The sequence below is a fragment of the Dendrobates tinctorius genome, unplaced genomic scaffold (assembly GCF_039654945.1).
Source record: "Dendrobates tinctorius isolate UK_male_01 unplaced genomic scaffold, ASM3965494v1 ptg000332l, whole genome shotgun sequence".
Lineage (NCBI taxonomy): Eukaryota > Metazoa > Chordata > Amphibia > Anura > Dendrobatidae > Dendrobates > Dendrobates tinctorius.
In genome coordinates, this window is record NW_027361998.1 from 10,856,727 (window position 1) to 10,873,049 (window position 16,323).

The following is a 16,323-nucleotide window of genomic DNA, read 5'->3' on the forward strand; positions in this document are numbered from 1 at the left end:
TCCTCCATACATCTGTGACCTCGTCTCCCGGTACTTTCCTGCACGCAACCTCCGATCCTCACAAGATCTCCTTCTTTACTCCCCTCTTATCTCCTCTTCCCACAATCGCATACAAGATTTCTCTCGCGCATCACCCCTACTCTGGAACTCTCTACCACAACATATCAGACTCTCACCTACCATCGAAACCTTCAAAAAGAGCCTGAAGACCCACCTCTTCCGACAAGCCTATAACCTGCAGTAACCACCGATCGACCAAACCGCTGCACGACCAGCTCTACCCTCGCCTACTGTATTATCACCCATCCCTTGAAGATTGTGAGCCCTCGCGGGCAGGGTCCTCTCTCCTCCTGTACCAGTTATGACTTGTATTGTTTAAGATTATTGTACTTGTTTTTATGTATACCCCTCCTCACATGTAAAGCGCCATGGAATAAATGGCGCTATAACAATAAATAATAATAATAATAATAATAATAAAGGGAAGATTAGAAGACAGGTCTGTAGTTAGCAGTGCAGTTCTGGTCCAGGGATGGCTTTTTAAGTAAAGGGGTTATGATGGCATGCTTAAATGAGGAGGGAAAGATACCAGAAGAGAGAGGTTAAATATTTTAGTCAGGTGAGTGGTGACCACTGGTGAGACAGACTGCAGGAGCTGTGAAGGAATAGGGTCACTGTTGCAGGTTGTAGGCCGAGCAGAAGCGAGGAGCTTGGAAACTTCTTCTTCTGAAACAGGCTCAAAGATGTCTAGTGAGCTTGAGGTGCGGCAGGGAAGGGGATCCAGGCACTGAGGAGATTGGGCTGAGATATCCTGATGGATGTGGTTGATTTTTTTCTAGGAAATGAGTGGCCAGATCCTCACCGCTGAGGTTGGTGATGGGGGCCTGTACTTTAGGTTTCAGGAGGGAGTTTAAGGGAGTTTAAGAGAAGAGATATGAGATGCTTCCTGAATGCAGGCTGAAAGAAACTGGAGGGAAACTACCATAATCCTTTGCAAAGGCTACCATAATGCACTGCAAAGGGAGGGAAAGATTGGTCATTGAAGTGAAAGTAAAATGATACAATAAGACTGCGGTTATGACTCTGGCCACTAGAGGGAGCCAAAACACAGAAAACAAGTACAGTCTATGTAAATTACAGCAAATAATTAACAAGCAAATAATCAGAGATTATAAATTGAATGTCGGAGACAGAACACCTACAGTAATGTGGCTAAAGAGACATGATTCTGATGTCAATCTTATCTCTGATCTCACACTCCACTGGAGTAAGATCATAATCAGTCCATACCCCCCCCCCCTGGACTCCTAACCTCAGAGAAATGGTAGGGCCGGACTCCTAGGTGCCACAGTAGCACAGACAAAGCATGAACCATTTCTCAGCTTTCTGCAGGGAAGAGGGAATAGATTTGGTAAAAAAAAGTAATAAATATTTATACCATCAAACATTAAAATATAATAAGGAGAATAAAGAAAATTGGCCTGTAAGGTAATCGTATATTTCTCCTTTTAGGTAATTACGGTAACCAAGTAGATGGGACCACGAGGCCGAGGATGAGGAAGAAGAAGGAAGGAGCAGACGGCGCAGAGGAGGAAACAGAACTCATCCAGAACTCTAGTGAGGACGAAGCGGACGAGGACGGGGAGATGCAGTCGGTCTCCAGCACTCCGGCCTTGAAGCCCTTTATTACAGACAGGTTATTTTTACAGTTCGGAATGTCCTGAATGTTTTTTCCAAAATATTTTTGAATAGTCCACCCCCAAAAAAGGTGGGATTTAAGTAAGGACCGCCCAAAAGTGGGTGTTTCTTTCCAGACCAGTCATCAGGGCGGGGCTTAAACACTTTTTTTATTTGGCAGCCATGATGTTGGCAGGACTGAACAGCGGTGTCCGATATCTGCCGGACTCGATACGTCCTAGAGGGTGTCGGCTTTAACCCCTCGTCGACATCCACCGTACAGTATCACCGCGTGCACAGTCTAGTCCTTAAAGTGATAATCCCATCTCCAAGATCCTTTCCCAATATGTATTATTAGTAATAATAATAATAACATTAGCCAGTACCTCCAATTAGAAATGTAGTGTAGTTCTTCTGCTTTGCTATGTCACTTACCCCATGTGCAGGGCATTGCAGTAGCTTAGGTATCCATGGTTACGACCAGTAACAACTAACAAACTGTCACTATATGAGTGGATATAACCATGGATACCTAATCTACTGCAATGCCCTGCACACGGGATCAATGACATAGCGAATCAGAAGAACTACACTCCATTTCTAATTGGAAGTATTTGCTAATATTATTACACTTACTATATATAGGGATGGGATCTTGGAGATGGGAATGCCCCTTTAATGGGATCCTCTGGTCTTCCCAGACATGTGATCTCTCTTGTCTCCCACCAGGAATTACTTTCACTTGCCGTACTTTGACAAGAAGCCTTGTATATACATAAAGAGCTGGTGGCAGGACCAGAGGAGACGTCTGTACAACGCCAATATCATGGACAAGATCGCTGACAAACTGGTGGGTACCGAGAGAACAACAGCGTCTCGGAGGGTCCCGCTTGGGTCGAGACACCGAACGTGCGTCTGATTGTGTGAACGTGCGTCTGATTGTGGAAACATGCGTCTGATTGTGGGAACGTGTGTCTGATTGTGGGAACGTGTGTCTGATTGTGGAAACGTGCATCTGATTGTGTGAACGTGCGTCTGATTGTGTGAACGTGCATCTGATTGTGTGAACGTGCGTCTGATTGTGTGAACGTGCGTCTGATTGTGGGAACGTGTGTCTGGCTGTGGGAACGTGCGTCTGGCTGTGGGAACGTGCGTCTGGCTGTGGGAACGTGCGTCTGGCTGTGGGAACGTGCGTCTGATTGTGGGAACATGTGTCTGGTTGTGGGAACGTGCGTCTGGCTGTGGGAACGTGCGTCTGGCTGTGGGAACGTGTGTCTGGTTGTGGGATCATGTGTCTGGTTGTGGGAACGTGCGTCTGGCTGTGGGAACGTGTGTCTGATTGTGGGAACGTGCGTCTGGTTGTGGGAACGTGCGTCTGGTTGTGGGAACGTGCGTCTGGTTGTGGGAACGTGCGTCTGGCTGTGGGAACGTGCGTCTGATTGTGGGAACGTGCGTCTGATTGTGGGAACGTGCGTCTGGCTGTGGGAACGTGCGTCTGGCTGTGGGAACGTGCGTCTGGTTGTGGAAACGTGCGTCCGATTGTGGGAACGTGCGTCTGACTGTGGAAACCTGCGTCCGATTGTGGAAAAGTGCGTCTGATTGTGTGAACGTGCGTCTGGCTGTGGGAACGTGCGTCTGATTGTGGGAACGTGTGTCTGGGAACGTGCGTGACTGTGGGAACGTGCGTCTAGTTGTGGAAACGTGTGTCTGGCTGTGGAAACGTGCGTCTGATTGTGGGAATGTGCATCTGGCTGTGGAAACGTGCGTCTGATTGTGTGAACGTGCGTCTGATTGTGTGAACGTGCGTCTAGCTGTGGAAACGTGCGTCTGGTTGTGTGAACGTGCATCTGGCTGTGGAAACGTGCATCTGGCTGTGGAAACGTGCGACTGGCTGTGGAAACGTGCATCTGATTGTGGGAACGTGCATCTGGCTGTGGAAACGTGCGTCTGATTGTGGGAACGTGCATCTGGCTGTGGAAACGTGCGTCTGATTGTGTGAACGTGCGTCTGATTGTGTGAACGTGCGTCTGATTGTGTGAACGTGCGTCTGATTGTGTGAATGTGCGTCTAGCTGTGGAAACGTGCGTCTAGTTGTGTGAACGTGCATCTGGCTGTGGAAACGTGCGACTGGCTGTGGAAACGTGCGTCTGATTGTGGGAACGTGCATCTGGCTGTGGAAACGTGCGTCTGATTGTGTGAAGGTGCATCTGGCTGTGGAAGCGTGCATCTGGCTGTGGAAACGTGCGTCTGATTGTGGGAACGTGCATCTGGCTGTGGAAACGTGCGTCTGATTGTGTGAACGTGCATCTGGCTGTGGAAGCGTGCATCTGGCTGTGGAAACGTGCGTCTGATTGTGGGAACGTGTGTCTGGTTGTGTGAACATGCGTCTGATTGTGGGAACGTGCGTCTGATTGTGGGAACGTGCGTCTGATTGTGGGAACGTGCGTCTGGCTGTGGGAACGTGCGTCTGGCTGTGGGAACGTGCGTCTGGTTGTGGAAACGTGCGTCCGATTGTGGGAACGTGCGTCTGACTGTGGAAACCTGCGTCCGATTGTGGAAAAGTGCGTCTGATTGTGTGAACGTGCGTCTGGCTGTGGGAACGTGCGTCTGATTGTGGGAACGTGTGTCTGATTGTGGGAACGTGCGTGACTGGGAACGTGCGTGACTGTGGGAACGTGCGTCTAGTTGTGGAAACGTGTGTCTGGCTGTGGAAACGTGCGTCTGATTGTGGGAACGTGCATCTGGCTGTGGAAACGTGCGTCTGATTGTGTGAACGTGCGTCTGATTGTGTGAACGTGCGTCTAGCTGTGGAAACGTGCGTCTGGTTGTGTGAACGTGCATCTGGCTGTGGAAACGTGCATCTGGCTGTGGAAACGTGCGACTGGCTGTGGAAACGTGCATCTGATTGTGGGAACGTGCATCTGGCTGTGGAAACGTGCGTCTGATTGTGGGAACGTGCATCTGGCTGTGGAAACGTGCGTCTGATTGTGTGAACGTGCGTCTGATTGTGTGAACGTGCGTCTGATTGTGTGAACGTGCGTCTGATTGTGTGAATGTGCGTCTAGCTGTGGAAACGTGCGTCTAGTTGTGTGAACGTGCATCTGGCTGTGGAAACGTGCGACTGGCTGTGGAAACGTGCGTCTGATTGTGGGAACGTGCATCTGGCTGTGGAAACGTGCGTCTGATTGTGTGAAGGTGCATCTGGCTGTGGAAGCGTGCATCTGGCTGTGGAAACGTGCGTCTGATTGTGGGAACGTGCATCTGGCTGTGGAAACGTGCGTCTGATTGTGTGAACGTGCATCTGGCTGTGGAAGCGTGCATCTGGCTGTGGAAACGTGCGTCTGATTGTGGGAACGTGTGTCTGGTTGTGTGAACATGCGTCTGATTGTGGGAACGTGCGTCTGGTTATTTTAGTCTTCGTCCTTCTTTCCAAAGCTCTAAAAGAGTGATTCATGTTACTCTAAATTCTTAGTATGCAGTCATGGCCGAAAAGTTTGGCACCCTTGAAATTGTTCCAAAAAATAAAGTATTTCTCCCAGAAAATTATTGCAATTCCCCGTGTTTTGTTATACTCTGGTTTATTTCCTTTGTGTGTATTGGATGAACACAAAAAATCCCAGAAAACTTGTCAACTTGGACAACATTTCATACAAAACCACAAAAATGGGCCAAATAAAATTGTTGGCACCCTCAGGTTAACATTTGGTTGCACCTTGTGGACTAAATAACTGGAATCAGTATTCCTATAACCATCCACAAGCTTCTTACTCCTCAGTCGGGATCTCGGACGACTCTTCTTACAATCTGCTCCCGGTCTCCTATTTCGTCTTCTCCCAACAGCGATTGTAAGATCTCTCCACAGATGATCACTGGGATTTAGATCTGGATTCATTGCTGCCACTTGAGAACTCTCCAGCGCTTTGTTTCTATCAATTTCTTATCAATACTTCGTGAAGTATGTTTGGGGTCATTGTCCTGCTGGAAGACCCATGATTTAGGAAGCAAACTCAGTTTTCTGGCACTGGGCACTACACTGCCACCCAAAATCCTTTGGCAATCTTCAGATTTCATGATGCGTTGCACACAGTCAAGGCCCCCAGTGCCAGAGGCAACAAAACAACCCCAAAATATCTCTGAACCTCCACCATATCTGACTGTAGGTACTGTTCTTTTCTTTGTAGGCCTTAGTCCGTTTTTTAGTAAACAGTAAAATGATATGCTTTACCAAAAAGCTCTATCTTGGTTTCATCTGTGCACAAGATGTTTTCCCAGAACGATTTTGGCTTACTTACCTAAATTTTGTCAAGCTGCAGTCTAATTTTTTTATGCCTCTGTGTCAGCTGTGGGGTCCTTCTGGGTCTCATGCCATAGCGTTTAATTTCATTCATATGTGGAAGGAATAGCTCGCACTGACTCTGATGCCCCCTTGGCTCATCTTACATCGTTTTTAAGAAATCTCAAGATGGAAGAGGCCAGGAGCCATTTGGTGAGCTGCATTTCTTGCTCCATGTTCACAGATTCACCTGTGGAAAAGCCAAACTTCACATGCCACAAATGCAAGCTTGTGTCCCTGTTGGAGGAAAAGTTGCAAAATCTCGAAGAGAGGTTAGCTACATTGAAGATCATTAAGGAAGGTGAAGAGTTCTTGGACAGAGCAGAATTATCTCTTCATGTTACAGAAAGAGAAGAAACTCGAAGTGCACCTGAAGAAACAGAGGAATGGAGACATGTGACCCAGAGAAGCAGGAGGATCAGGAGGCAGTCAGCACCCATACTGCTCAGAAACCAGTACCAGGCTCTCACGCAGGAAAACGATGAAGAAATACATCAGGATAAGACTTTGCCAACAAACAGCAACCTTGTACGCCTTCAAAGTCCTCCTGGATGGAGAAAGAAAAATGTTGTGAAGAAGAAACGGAGAGTGGTGGTCATGGGGGATTCCCTGTTGAGAGGAACTGAGGCCGCTATCTGCAGACCGGATATAACTTCAAGAGAAATGTGCTGTCTTCCAGGTGCAAAAATTAAAGATGTGTCTGACAGGATATCAGGACTCTTCAGACCTACAGATGACTACCCATTCCTGCTACTACATGTGGGGACAAATGACACCGCAAGAAACGACCTGGAAACCATCTGCAGAGACTTTGAAGACTTAGGCAAGAAAGTGAAAGAACTGGGAGCGCAGGTGGTCTTCTCTTCCATCCTCCCAGTGGATGGCCATGGAACAAGGAGGTGGAATAAGATTCTGCAGGTGAACAACTGGCTACGTCGATGGTGCCGTCAGCAACGATTTGGATTTCTGGATCACGGAGTGAATTACTTTTACGATGGACTACTTGCTAGAGATGGGGTGCACCTTACGAAGACTGGAAAGCAGGTATTTGGAAGTCGCCTTGCTACACTTGTAAGGAGAGCTTTAAACTAGAACAACATGGGAAGGGAAGCAAAAGACCAGAAAAAGCCATACACCTGACAAATGCTATTGAGAACTCTGCTATTAGAAGTGGAAAGGAAGAACAAAGACGAAAGAATCTAATTAATAAAAATATTGGAGAAAGAGAAACCAATCACAAACTAAAATGTTTCTATACTAATGCACAAAGCATGGGCAACAAACAAGGAGAATTGGAACTACTAACACAGGAAAAGAAATATGATGTCATTGGAATCACTGAAACTTGGTGGGACAATACACATGATTGGAATACAAGACTAGAAGGCTACAACTTATTTGCAAGAAACAGACTTGATAAACGAGGAGGAGGTGTCGCATTGTATGTTAGAAACGCGTATATCTGCACAGAGATTGAAGCTTCAGAGACTGGGAGTTCTGTGGAAACTGTTTGGGTAAGAATACAAGGACAGAACAATGGAAAGGACACCATTGTAGGCATTTACTACAGGCCGCCTGTGCAAGCCGAAGATATGGATGAACTCTTTATGCATCAAATGGCCAAGTTCTCCAAAAAATATGACATAGTTGTCATGGGAGATTTCAACTATCCAGACATTTGTTGGGAATCTCTCTCAGGCAAAACTAACAGGTCAAGGAAATTCTTATCCTCTCTTGCTGACAACTTTATCTTCCAAAAGGTAGGGGAGAAAACAAGGGGAACTGCTACCTTGGATCTAATCCTTATAAACAGGGAGGAAATGGTTGAGGAGGTAAAAGTGGCTGGGACCCTAGGAGGTAGCGACCATGCTATTTTAGAATTTTGGATAACTAGAGGCGGAAGACCTGTGAAGACTCAGACGTCAAGATTAGATTTCAGAAAGGCAGATTTTAAGGGATTCAGAAAGAGAATTGGAGGGATCCAATGGCTGGATATCCTTAAAGACAAAAATGTCCAGGAAGGATGGGAAATCTTGAAAAATGAAATTCTCAAAGCACAGTTGTTAACAATTCCGAAAAGAGGGAAGAATAGGAAGCATTTAAGGAAACCAGGATGGATGAACACAGAACTTAAGCACATGCTAAAAAGGAAGAAAAAAATGTTTATAAAATGGAAAGAGGGAGGCATATCTAAAGAAGAATATAATGCTGTCTGCAGAACCTGCAGGGCACAAATCAGATTATCTAAAGCTGAAAATGAATTGAAGCTTGCAAGAGATGTCAAAAGCAATAATAAAGGATTTTGGGGATATGTCAAAAGTAAAAGAAAAGTCAAAGATGCTATAGCATTTTTACAGGATGAAAATGATGAAATGGTAAGACAGGATGTTGAGAAGGCTGAACTTTTAAATTCCTATTTTGCATCTGTTTTCTCTCAGAAAGGAAATGTAACATCAACTGTTATTCACTGTCCTATTAAGGGAATAGAAGAATCCAGGATATCTATAAACAGAAAGACAGTGAGGAAACACTTAGCTAACCTAAATGAATTCAAGTCTCCAGGTCCAGATGAATTACACCCCAGAGTACTGAAGGAGATAGCAGAAGAAATTTTTGAACCCCTCTCCATAATATTTGAAAATTCTTGGAGAACAGGAGAAGTGCCAGAAGACTGGAGAAGAGCAAATGTTGTTCCTATCTTCAAAAAGGAGAAGAAGGTGGACCCAGGCAACTATAGGCCGGTGAGTCTGACTTCTATACCAGGAAAGATCTTTGAACAAATTATTAAACAACATGTATGTCAATACCTGGATAAGAATGAAGTGATTAAACAGAGTCAGCATGGGTTTGTAGCTAATAAGTCATGTCAGACTAACTTAATTTCCTTCTATGACGGTATCACTGATTGGGTGGATCAAGGAAATGCTGTAGATATAGTATATCTTGACTTCAGCAAAGCATTTGACAAAGTCTCTCATACAATCCTTATTGAAAAAATGACTAAGTATGGAATGGACAAGGCAACTGTTCGGTGGATTCATAACTGGCTTAGTGATCGGACCCAAAGAGTGGTCGTAAATGGCTGCACATCCAGTTGGAAGAATGTCTCAAGTGGGGTACCACAGGGCTCTGTCCTGGGCCCTGTATTGTTCAACATCTTTATCAACGATTTAGATGAAGGAATTGAGGGTAAACTGATTAAATTTGCTGATGACACAAGCTAGAAGGGATAGCTAATACTAGAGAAGAGAGAGAGAGGATTCAAAAAGATTTAAATAAACTGGAGAAGTGGGCAGCAACTAACAGAATGGTTTTTAACAGGGAAAAATGCAAAGTACTACATCTGGGCAATAAAAATGAAAAAAGCATATACAGAATGGGAGGAATAGGGCTAAGTGACAGCACATGTGAAAAAGACTTGGGTATACTAATAGATCACAGACTGAATATGAGTCAACAGTGTGATGCAGCAGCAAAAAAGGCAAATGCAATTCTAGGATGTATTAACAGAAGCATACAGTCTAGATCACGTGAAGTCATTATTTCCCTCTACTCCTCTTTGGTCAGACCTCATCTGGAATATTGTGTCCAGTTTTGGGCACCACATTTTAAAAAAGACATCAACAAACTGGAGCAAGTTCAGAAAAGAGCGACCAGAATGGTGACCGGTCTGTAAACCCTGTCTTATGAGGAAAGGTTGCAGGATTTGGGAATGTTTAGTTTGCAAAAGAGAAGACTGAGAGGAGACTTAATAGCTGTCTACAAATATCTAAAGGGCTGTCACATTGTAGAAGGATCAACTTTATTCTCATTTGCACAAGGAAAGACTAGAAGCAATGGGATGAAACTGAATGGGAGGAGACACAGATTAGATATTAGAAAAAACTTTTTGACAGTTAGAGTGATCAATGAGTGGAACAGGCTGCCACGAGAAGTGGTGAGTTCTCCTTCAATGGAAGTCTTCAAACAGAGGCTGGACAGATATCTGACTGGGATGATTTAGCGAATCCTGCTTTGAGCAGGGGGTTGGACCAGATGGCCCAGGAGGTCCCTTCCAACTCTACGATTCTATGATTCTATGATTCTATGAACCTGCAGGACAGCTTGGATTTCTTTGGACCTTGATTGGGGCTTATCCACCATCCGGACTGTCCTGCATTACAACCTTTCATCAATGTATCTCTGCTGTCCAGGGAGATTAGCTACTGTTTTATGGATTGTAAACTTCTTGATTATTTTGCAATCCATGGTCAAAGGAGTATGAAGATCTCTGGAGATGGACTTCTAAAATTGAGATTGTTGATATTTTTTAACAATTTTGGTTCTCCAGTCCTCAGACCGTTCTCTTCTCCTCTTTCTGTTCTCCACGCTTAGTGTGGCACACACAGACACACAATGCACAGATTGAGTCAACTTCTCCCCTTTTTATCTGGTTTCAGATGTGATTTCCATATTGCCCACACCTGTTACTTGTTGCAGGTGAGTGTGAGCGAGCATCACAGGCTGTACACAAAGTTATTTACTCACAATTTTGGAAAGGTTCTATTTTGTCCTGACCATTTTTGGGGTGTTGTGTGAAATTATGTACAATTTGTATTTTTTTCTCTGTTATTTTGTGTTGCTCTAATACAAATACACACAAAGGAAATGATCATGTGTATAAGGAAACATATAATTGCAATGAATTTCTTTGAGAAATACGTCATTTTCTGGAACCATTTTCAAGGGTGCCAACACTTTTGGCCATGTCTGTAAATCTAGACTTGGATATCTAGAACAATGGTCCCTATTACTGTAGATTTTATTACTCCTTTTTGCACTGGATCCTTACTTCTTGCTCTAGAAGAGCTGTTCATATCAGTCTAGATCCTTCTTTCCAGGTCTAGGTGATTTGTCTGATTAGCCTAGATTATGTGTCTTGATATTACTCTGGACCCCCTCAGTTTCTTTACAGCACCCACATGACCGGGGTCATCCTTGACTTCTCTGACTCCCTGCAGCATGGTATACCTGTATGTGCCCTAGAAGCTCCTTGTCTCGGTTCTGCCCCCTACAGGAGGAAGGCTTGAATGACGTCCATGAGATGATCAAGACTGAGAAGTCGTATCCAGAGCGGAGGTTGCGGGGGGTCCTGGAAGAGCTCAGTAGTAGCTGCTTGTAAGTAGATGGCGGCCTCCCTGATCGCCATGTATCTGATGGTCCGATCCCCCTCTCTGCTGGTTTTATAATGTGACGGAGGCGGCAGGTTGCAGCAGCGGACACTGCTATGGAAAAATAGTTATCCGGACACAAAACAGTCTCAAGTTTTGATTAACTTTACACTAGGACATTTGCCCAGTGATCGGCAGTCAGTCATTGTGGGGGTCCGCAGGGGTCTCCTCTTCATCTCACCATTTAATGGCCATAAAAAGAACAAATGATTGTCGCACCCCTCCAGTACTGTCAGCCTGAAAATGACCTCACAGAAAGTGGACACCTTTGGGAGCATTATTATTTATTTATTTTTTTTACTTAAAAATATTTTTAGTTTTCTATTAAAAATGTTGGAATGAGTTCACTAAGAATCCATCAGAGAGCTCGTTCCATCCATTTGTAAATGTTTTATCTGTTTTTTTCTGAGATCCTCTGTTCTGATTTACGACCACATGAAAGTTGAGCTGAACTTTGATGTGGTTATAAATCAGCTGTGCAGAGCTCAGAAGAAGACAGATCATAGACTCCCAGACAGGTAGAGCTCACTCACAGATTATCAGTTCACTTAGCGGTGTGCAGGGAAAAAGCCAAACTATGACAATATTTATAATTAAAACCCAACTTCAAAAATTGGTTTTCGAACTAAATACATCCATTTACAGTAAGAAAAAAAAATAACTTGTCACCTGTCCACAGGAGAGAAGATAAATGTGTGTGAGCGAGACCTCCACCAATCCCAAATAGGGAGGCTGTAAAAGAACCAGTACTGAGCATGGGCGACCACCTCTCCTATAGAATATGGAGCAGCGGTCGCACATGCTCAGTGCTGCGCCATGCACACTGGGGACTTTGGGACCCCTGTTCTCGTGATTGATGGGGGTCTCGGCTGTAATCTCGCTGTATAGCTCTGTGATTTGTAATGTAGCCTGATCCATAGCCATCGCATTTCCACCACACTCTCATTTCTTTGCAGCCGCTTTGTCAACCTGGCAAACAAGGACCAGAACCAGAGCGGTCGGACCAAACTTGATCGGGAGAGGCTGAAATCATGCATGCGAGAACTGGTAACCGCTGGCACCCGCGTCTCCTCGCTGCCCCTGTATCGCTCTGCTCAGGGTCCTCACACTTCTCTTTATGTTTGAAGGAAAACATGGGGACCCAGGCCAAGACCATGAGGTCCCAGGTGAAGAAGAACACGGTGAAGGATAAGCTGAAACTGGTCCAGAACTTCCTGCACAAGCTACGATTCCTGGCGGATGAGGTGGGATATGATACGGGCGATAACAGATAGGACTCTTGCTTGGGTCTCGTAATTGGAGGGGCCCTTTAACTGAAGGTTCTCCTCCTCCCTTTCTGTACCTGTGCTCTCATCGCTCTTCAATAAGGAGGTAATTGCTAAAAATGTCCTCCAAGAGGCAGGAAGAACGGAGCAGGAGAAGGGCGCTCTCCAGCTAGGAGTCGTCCGCATGGGACTATAGGCTAAGGATGGGCCCATTGTAAGTTTGGCGTTGGCTCCCCCTCTGGGTACATGCAAACCTTCCATCTTTACAATCCCTATTTGTGGGACATTTTAAGCCCTGTCCTGATCTGCACACAAAGCTTTCCAGAAATGTCTTTACATAATGCTCACCCCAGAACTATTTTGTGGATTATGATGTGGATTATTAGCAACAATCCATCCCTCTCCCCCCACAGCCCCAGCACAGTATCCCCGACATCTTCATATGGATGCTGAGCAATAGCAAACGTATCGCCTACGCCCGCATCCCCTCCAAAGACATCCTGTACTCCATCGTGGACGAGGAGACCGGGAAGGATTGCGGGAAAGTCAAGTGCCTCTTCCTTAAGGTTAGTGATATCATAAGGATGAAAGTCATAACTGGTCCATGTACAAGACATTACACCTAGTAGCATAGCTGGTCCATGAATAAGACATTACACCTAGGACCATAGCTGGTCCATGTATAAGACATAACATGTAGGACTAAAGCGGGTCCATGTATAGGACAAAACACGTAGGACCATAGGTGGTGTATGTATAGGACATGTAGGACCATAGCTGGTCCATGCATAAGACATTACACCTAGGACCATAGCTGGTCCATGTATAAGACATGTAGGACCATAGCTGGTCCATGCATAAGACATTACACCTAGGACCGTAACTGGTCCATGTATAGGAAATATTGTGCAAGTCTATAGCTAGTCCATAGATAGGACATAACACTTAAGACCATAGCTGCTCCATGTATAGGACATAACACGTAGGACCATAGCTGGTCCATACATAGGACATAACACATAGAATCATATGTTGTCTATGTATAGGACATGTAGGACCATAGCTGGTCAATATAGAAGACACTATACCTAGGATCATAGCTGGTCCATGTGTAGGATCACAGCTGGTCCATGTGTAGGACCATAGCTGGTCCATGTATAAGACATCACTCTTAGGACCATACTTGGTCCATGTATAGGACATGTAGGGCCATGGCATGGATAAATTTATGTCCTCTTGTTCTCCATCCGTTAAGCTGCCCGGCAAACGGGGCTTCGGCCCGGCAGGTTGGACGGTACAGGCCAAGATGGAGGTCTACATGTGGCTAGGCCTGAACAAGCAGCGGAAGGATTTTCTGTGTGGTCTTCCATGTGGATTCGAAGAGATTAAAGCGGTGAAGGGGCCAGGATTACAGTGCTTCCCTCCGATCTGCCTCAGCTACACAAGTAGGCACCAATATTGAGATGTTCTCCTGGGGGAGGATGAATCCTTTGAGAGAAGAGGGAAACTCTTTACATCAGGGCACATTCTCTTTCATGGCTCCACCATGTATCTGGCTCAGCATCTTCTATATATGTCTTCCAGAGAAACAGGTGTTCCAGTTGCGGGCGCACATGTACCAGGCTCGCAGTCTGTTTGCTGCCGATAGCAGCGGCCTCTCCGACCCTTTTGCCCGAGTCTTTTTCAACACTCAGAGCCAGTGCACAGAGGTGAGTCCAGGCCCACCCGGTCCTTTATTAGATGGAGATGAGATGGTGTCATATTTGTTTGTGCTCCGTTCCATCTCAGGTCCTCAATGAGACACTCTGCCCAACATGGGACCAGTTGTTGGTGTTCAATAATGTGGAACTGTACGGAGAAGCAAATGAGATGCGGGACGATCCCCCCATCATAGTCATTGAGATCTACGACCAGGACACCGTGGTGAGAGCCATTTTCCTTTCTATTTTTTTTTTATCAGCGGAGGTTCATGTGCTGAAATCTCTGGTGATCATTAAATTCAAGGATCAGAAGTGATCAGCCAAGTGCTGCTCTCCTCCCAGACTGAAGATGGCCAGCGTAGGCTTTCTGTAGAGTCCAACTCGAGTCATGGAGCAGAGAGACCTCACCTGAGTTTTTCCGATCCTTTATTTCAGTGATCAGTGAAGATCGCTTTACATATTAAAAAATTGTGACCTGTCTCTTTGACATGTCAAAAAGTTTTCTGACAGTGCAAAGTGCAGAAGTTTATGGTTGACCACCTCTTCGGATTTTTTTTTCCAGGGTAAGGCTGACTTCATGGGCAGAACATTTGCTAAACCAGTAGTGAAAATGGCTGATGAAAGGTATTGTCCTCCGCGATTCCCGCCACAATTGGAATATTACCAGATATACCGTGGAAACTCAACCGCCGGAGACTTATTGGGAGCCTTCGAGCTTCTCCAGGTATGAAATAGCCTGTGCTGTTTTGTAGGTTGCCTCATCTGGTAATGCTGAATGATCCAGAGATCCTCCCCTAAGTCACAGTGGACGAAAACCACAATGGAGGCCAAGAGATCCAATAGAAGTTATCCCCATCTTATATAGTAATCATTTTATTTCTATAGTGCCAACATATCAAAATCAAATGGTTCATGTGCAAACAAATAAGGCATTACAGAGTAACACAGAATTCAAGGGGAGCACGAGCCCCGATCACAAGAGCTCACAATCTAGAAGGAAATAGAAGGGACACAAAAGCTAAAAAGTGCAATCTATGATAAGGGGATTCTTGTAAGCGTACATGAACCAGTCTCCTGCTAATATCTGTATATGTCCAGCTACAAAGTGCTATGGAGTGTGGGGGAAACATGGAAAAAGGACCAGAAGAAAAAGTATTAGAAGGGAGAATTGGGTACAGCTGGATGAGTGAGACGATGTGATAAACCTAAAGGAATAGTTACACGGTTAATGCAATTGAATAAAGACAAATGTTCATCAAGTTGTATGTGTTTTTAAGTTGGGAATTTACCATATTACCTGTGGTAGTTTATTCCAGAGAATTGGAGCAGCTCTAGAGAATTCTTGGAGACAGGAGTGGGAAGTACAGATTATAGAGGATGTTAGTCTTAGATCTTTAGCAGAATGGAGTACACAGAGTTGTAGACAGTGATGAGGGGGAGATGTAGGGTGGTGCAGCACTGTGGAGGGGACGGGTAAGTTCGTAGACAAACATGAGGGAGATGTTGGGCAGAGCAGCACTGTACAGAGGACAGGTGGGGTGGTAGAAAGAGATGAGTAGGAGATGTAGGGTGGTGCAGCTTTATGGAGAGGACAGGTATGTTGGTAGACAAAGGTGAGGAGGAGATGTAGGGTCGTGCAGCCCTGTGGAGAGGATAGATAGGGTGGTAGACAGAGATGAGAAGGAGATGTAGGGTCGTGCAGCCCTGTGGAAAGGATAGATAGGGTGATAGCTAGAGATAAGGAGATGTAAGGTGGTGCAGCACAGTGGAGAAGATGAGTAAGGTGGTAGACAGAGATGTGAAGGAAATGTAGGGCGGTGCAGCAAGGTGGAGAGGAGGGGTAGGGTGGTAGCCAAAGATGAGAAGATGTAGGGTGGTGCAGCAAAGTGGAGAGGACATTTAGGGTGACAGACAAAGATGAGAAGATGATGTAGGGTGATCCAGCAGTGTCGAGAGAATAGGTGGAGTGGTAAACAGAGATAAGGAGGAGATTTATAGTGGTGAAGCATTGTAGAGAGGACATATAGGGTGGTAGATAAGTGAGGGAGGAGATGTAGGGCAGTTCAGCACTGTGGAGAGGACAGGTAAGGTGGTAGACAGAGATGAGGAGGAGATGTAGGGCGGTGCAGCACTGTGGA

The 16,323-nt window shown here is 45.4% G+C and overlaps 1 protein-coding gene across 15 annotated transcripts in view; it reads left to right on the forward strand.

Moving 5' to 3' along the window:
• The window catches only part of OTOF (otoferlin), a 339,399-nt gene that overhangs the window by 266,275 nt on the left and 56,801 nt on the right, over window positions 1-16,323 (forward strand). For all 15 annotated transcript variants that reach the window (XM_073561977.1, XM_073561982.1, XM_073561975.1 and 12 more), the window contains exons 17-26: window positions 1,513-1,696; window positions 2,407-2,527; window positions 11,067-11,167; window positions 12,177-12,267; window positions 12,348-12,464; window positions 12,899-13,051; window positions 13,741-13,930; window positions 14,070-14,194; window positions 14,274-14,408; window positions 14,748-14,909. In XM_073561977.1, coding sequence (XP_073418078.1) covers window positions 1,513-1,696; window positions 2,407-2,527; window positions 11,067-11,167; window positions 12,177-12,267; window positions 12,348-12,464; window positions 12,899-13,051; window positions 13,741-13,930; window positions 14,070-14,194; window positions 14,274-14,408; window positions 14,748-14,909 — 1,379 coding nt within the window. The remainder of the gene's footprint in view (window positions 1-1,512; window positions 1,697-2,406; window positions 2,528-11,066; window positions 11,168-12,176; window positions 12,268-12,347; window positions 12,465-12,898; window positions 13,052-13,740; window positions 13,931-14,069; window positions 14,195-14,273; window positions 14,409-14,747; window positions 14,910-16,323) is intronic.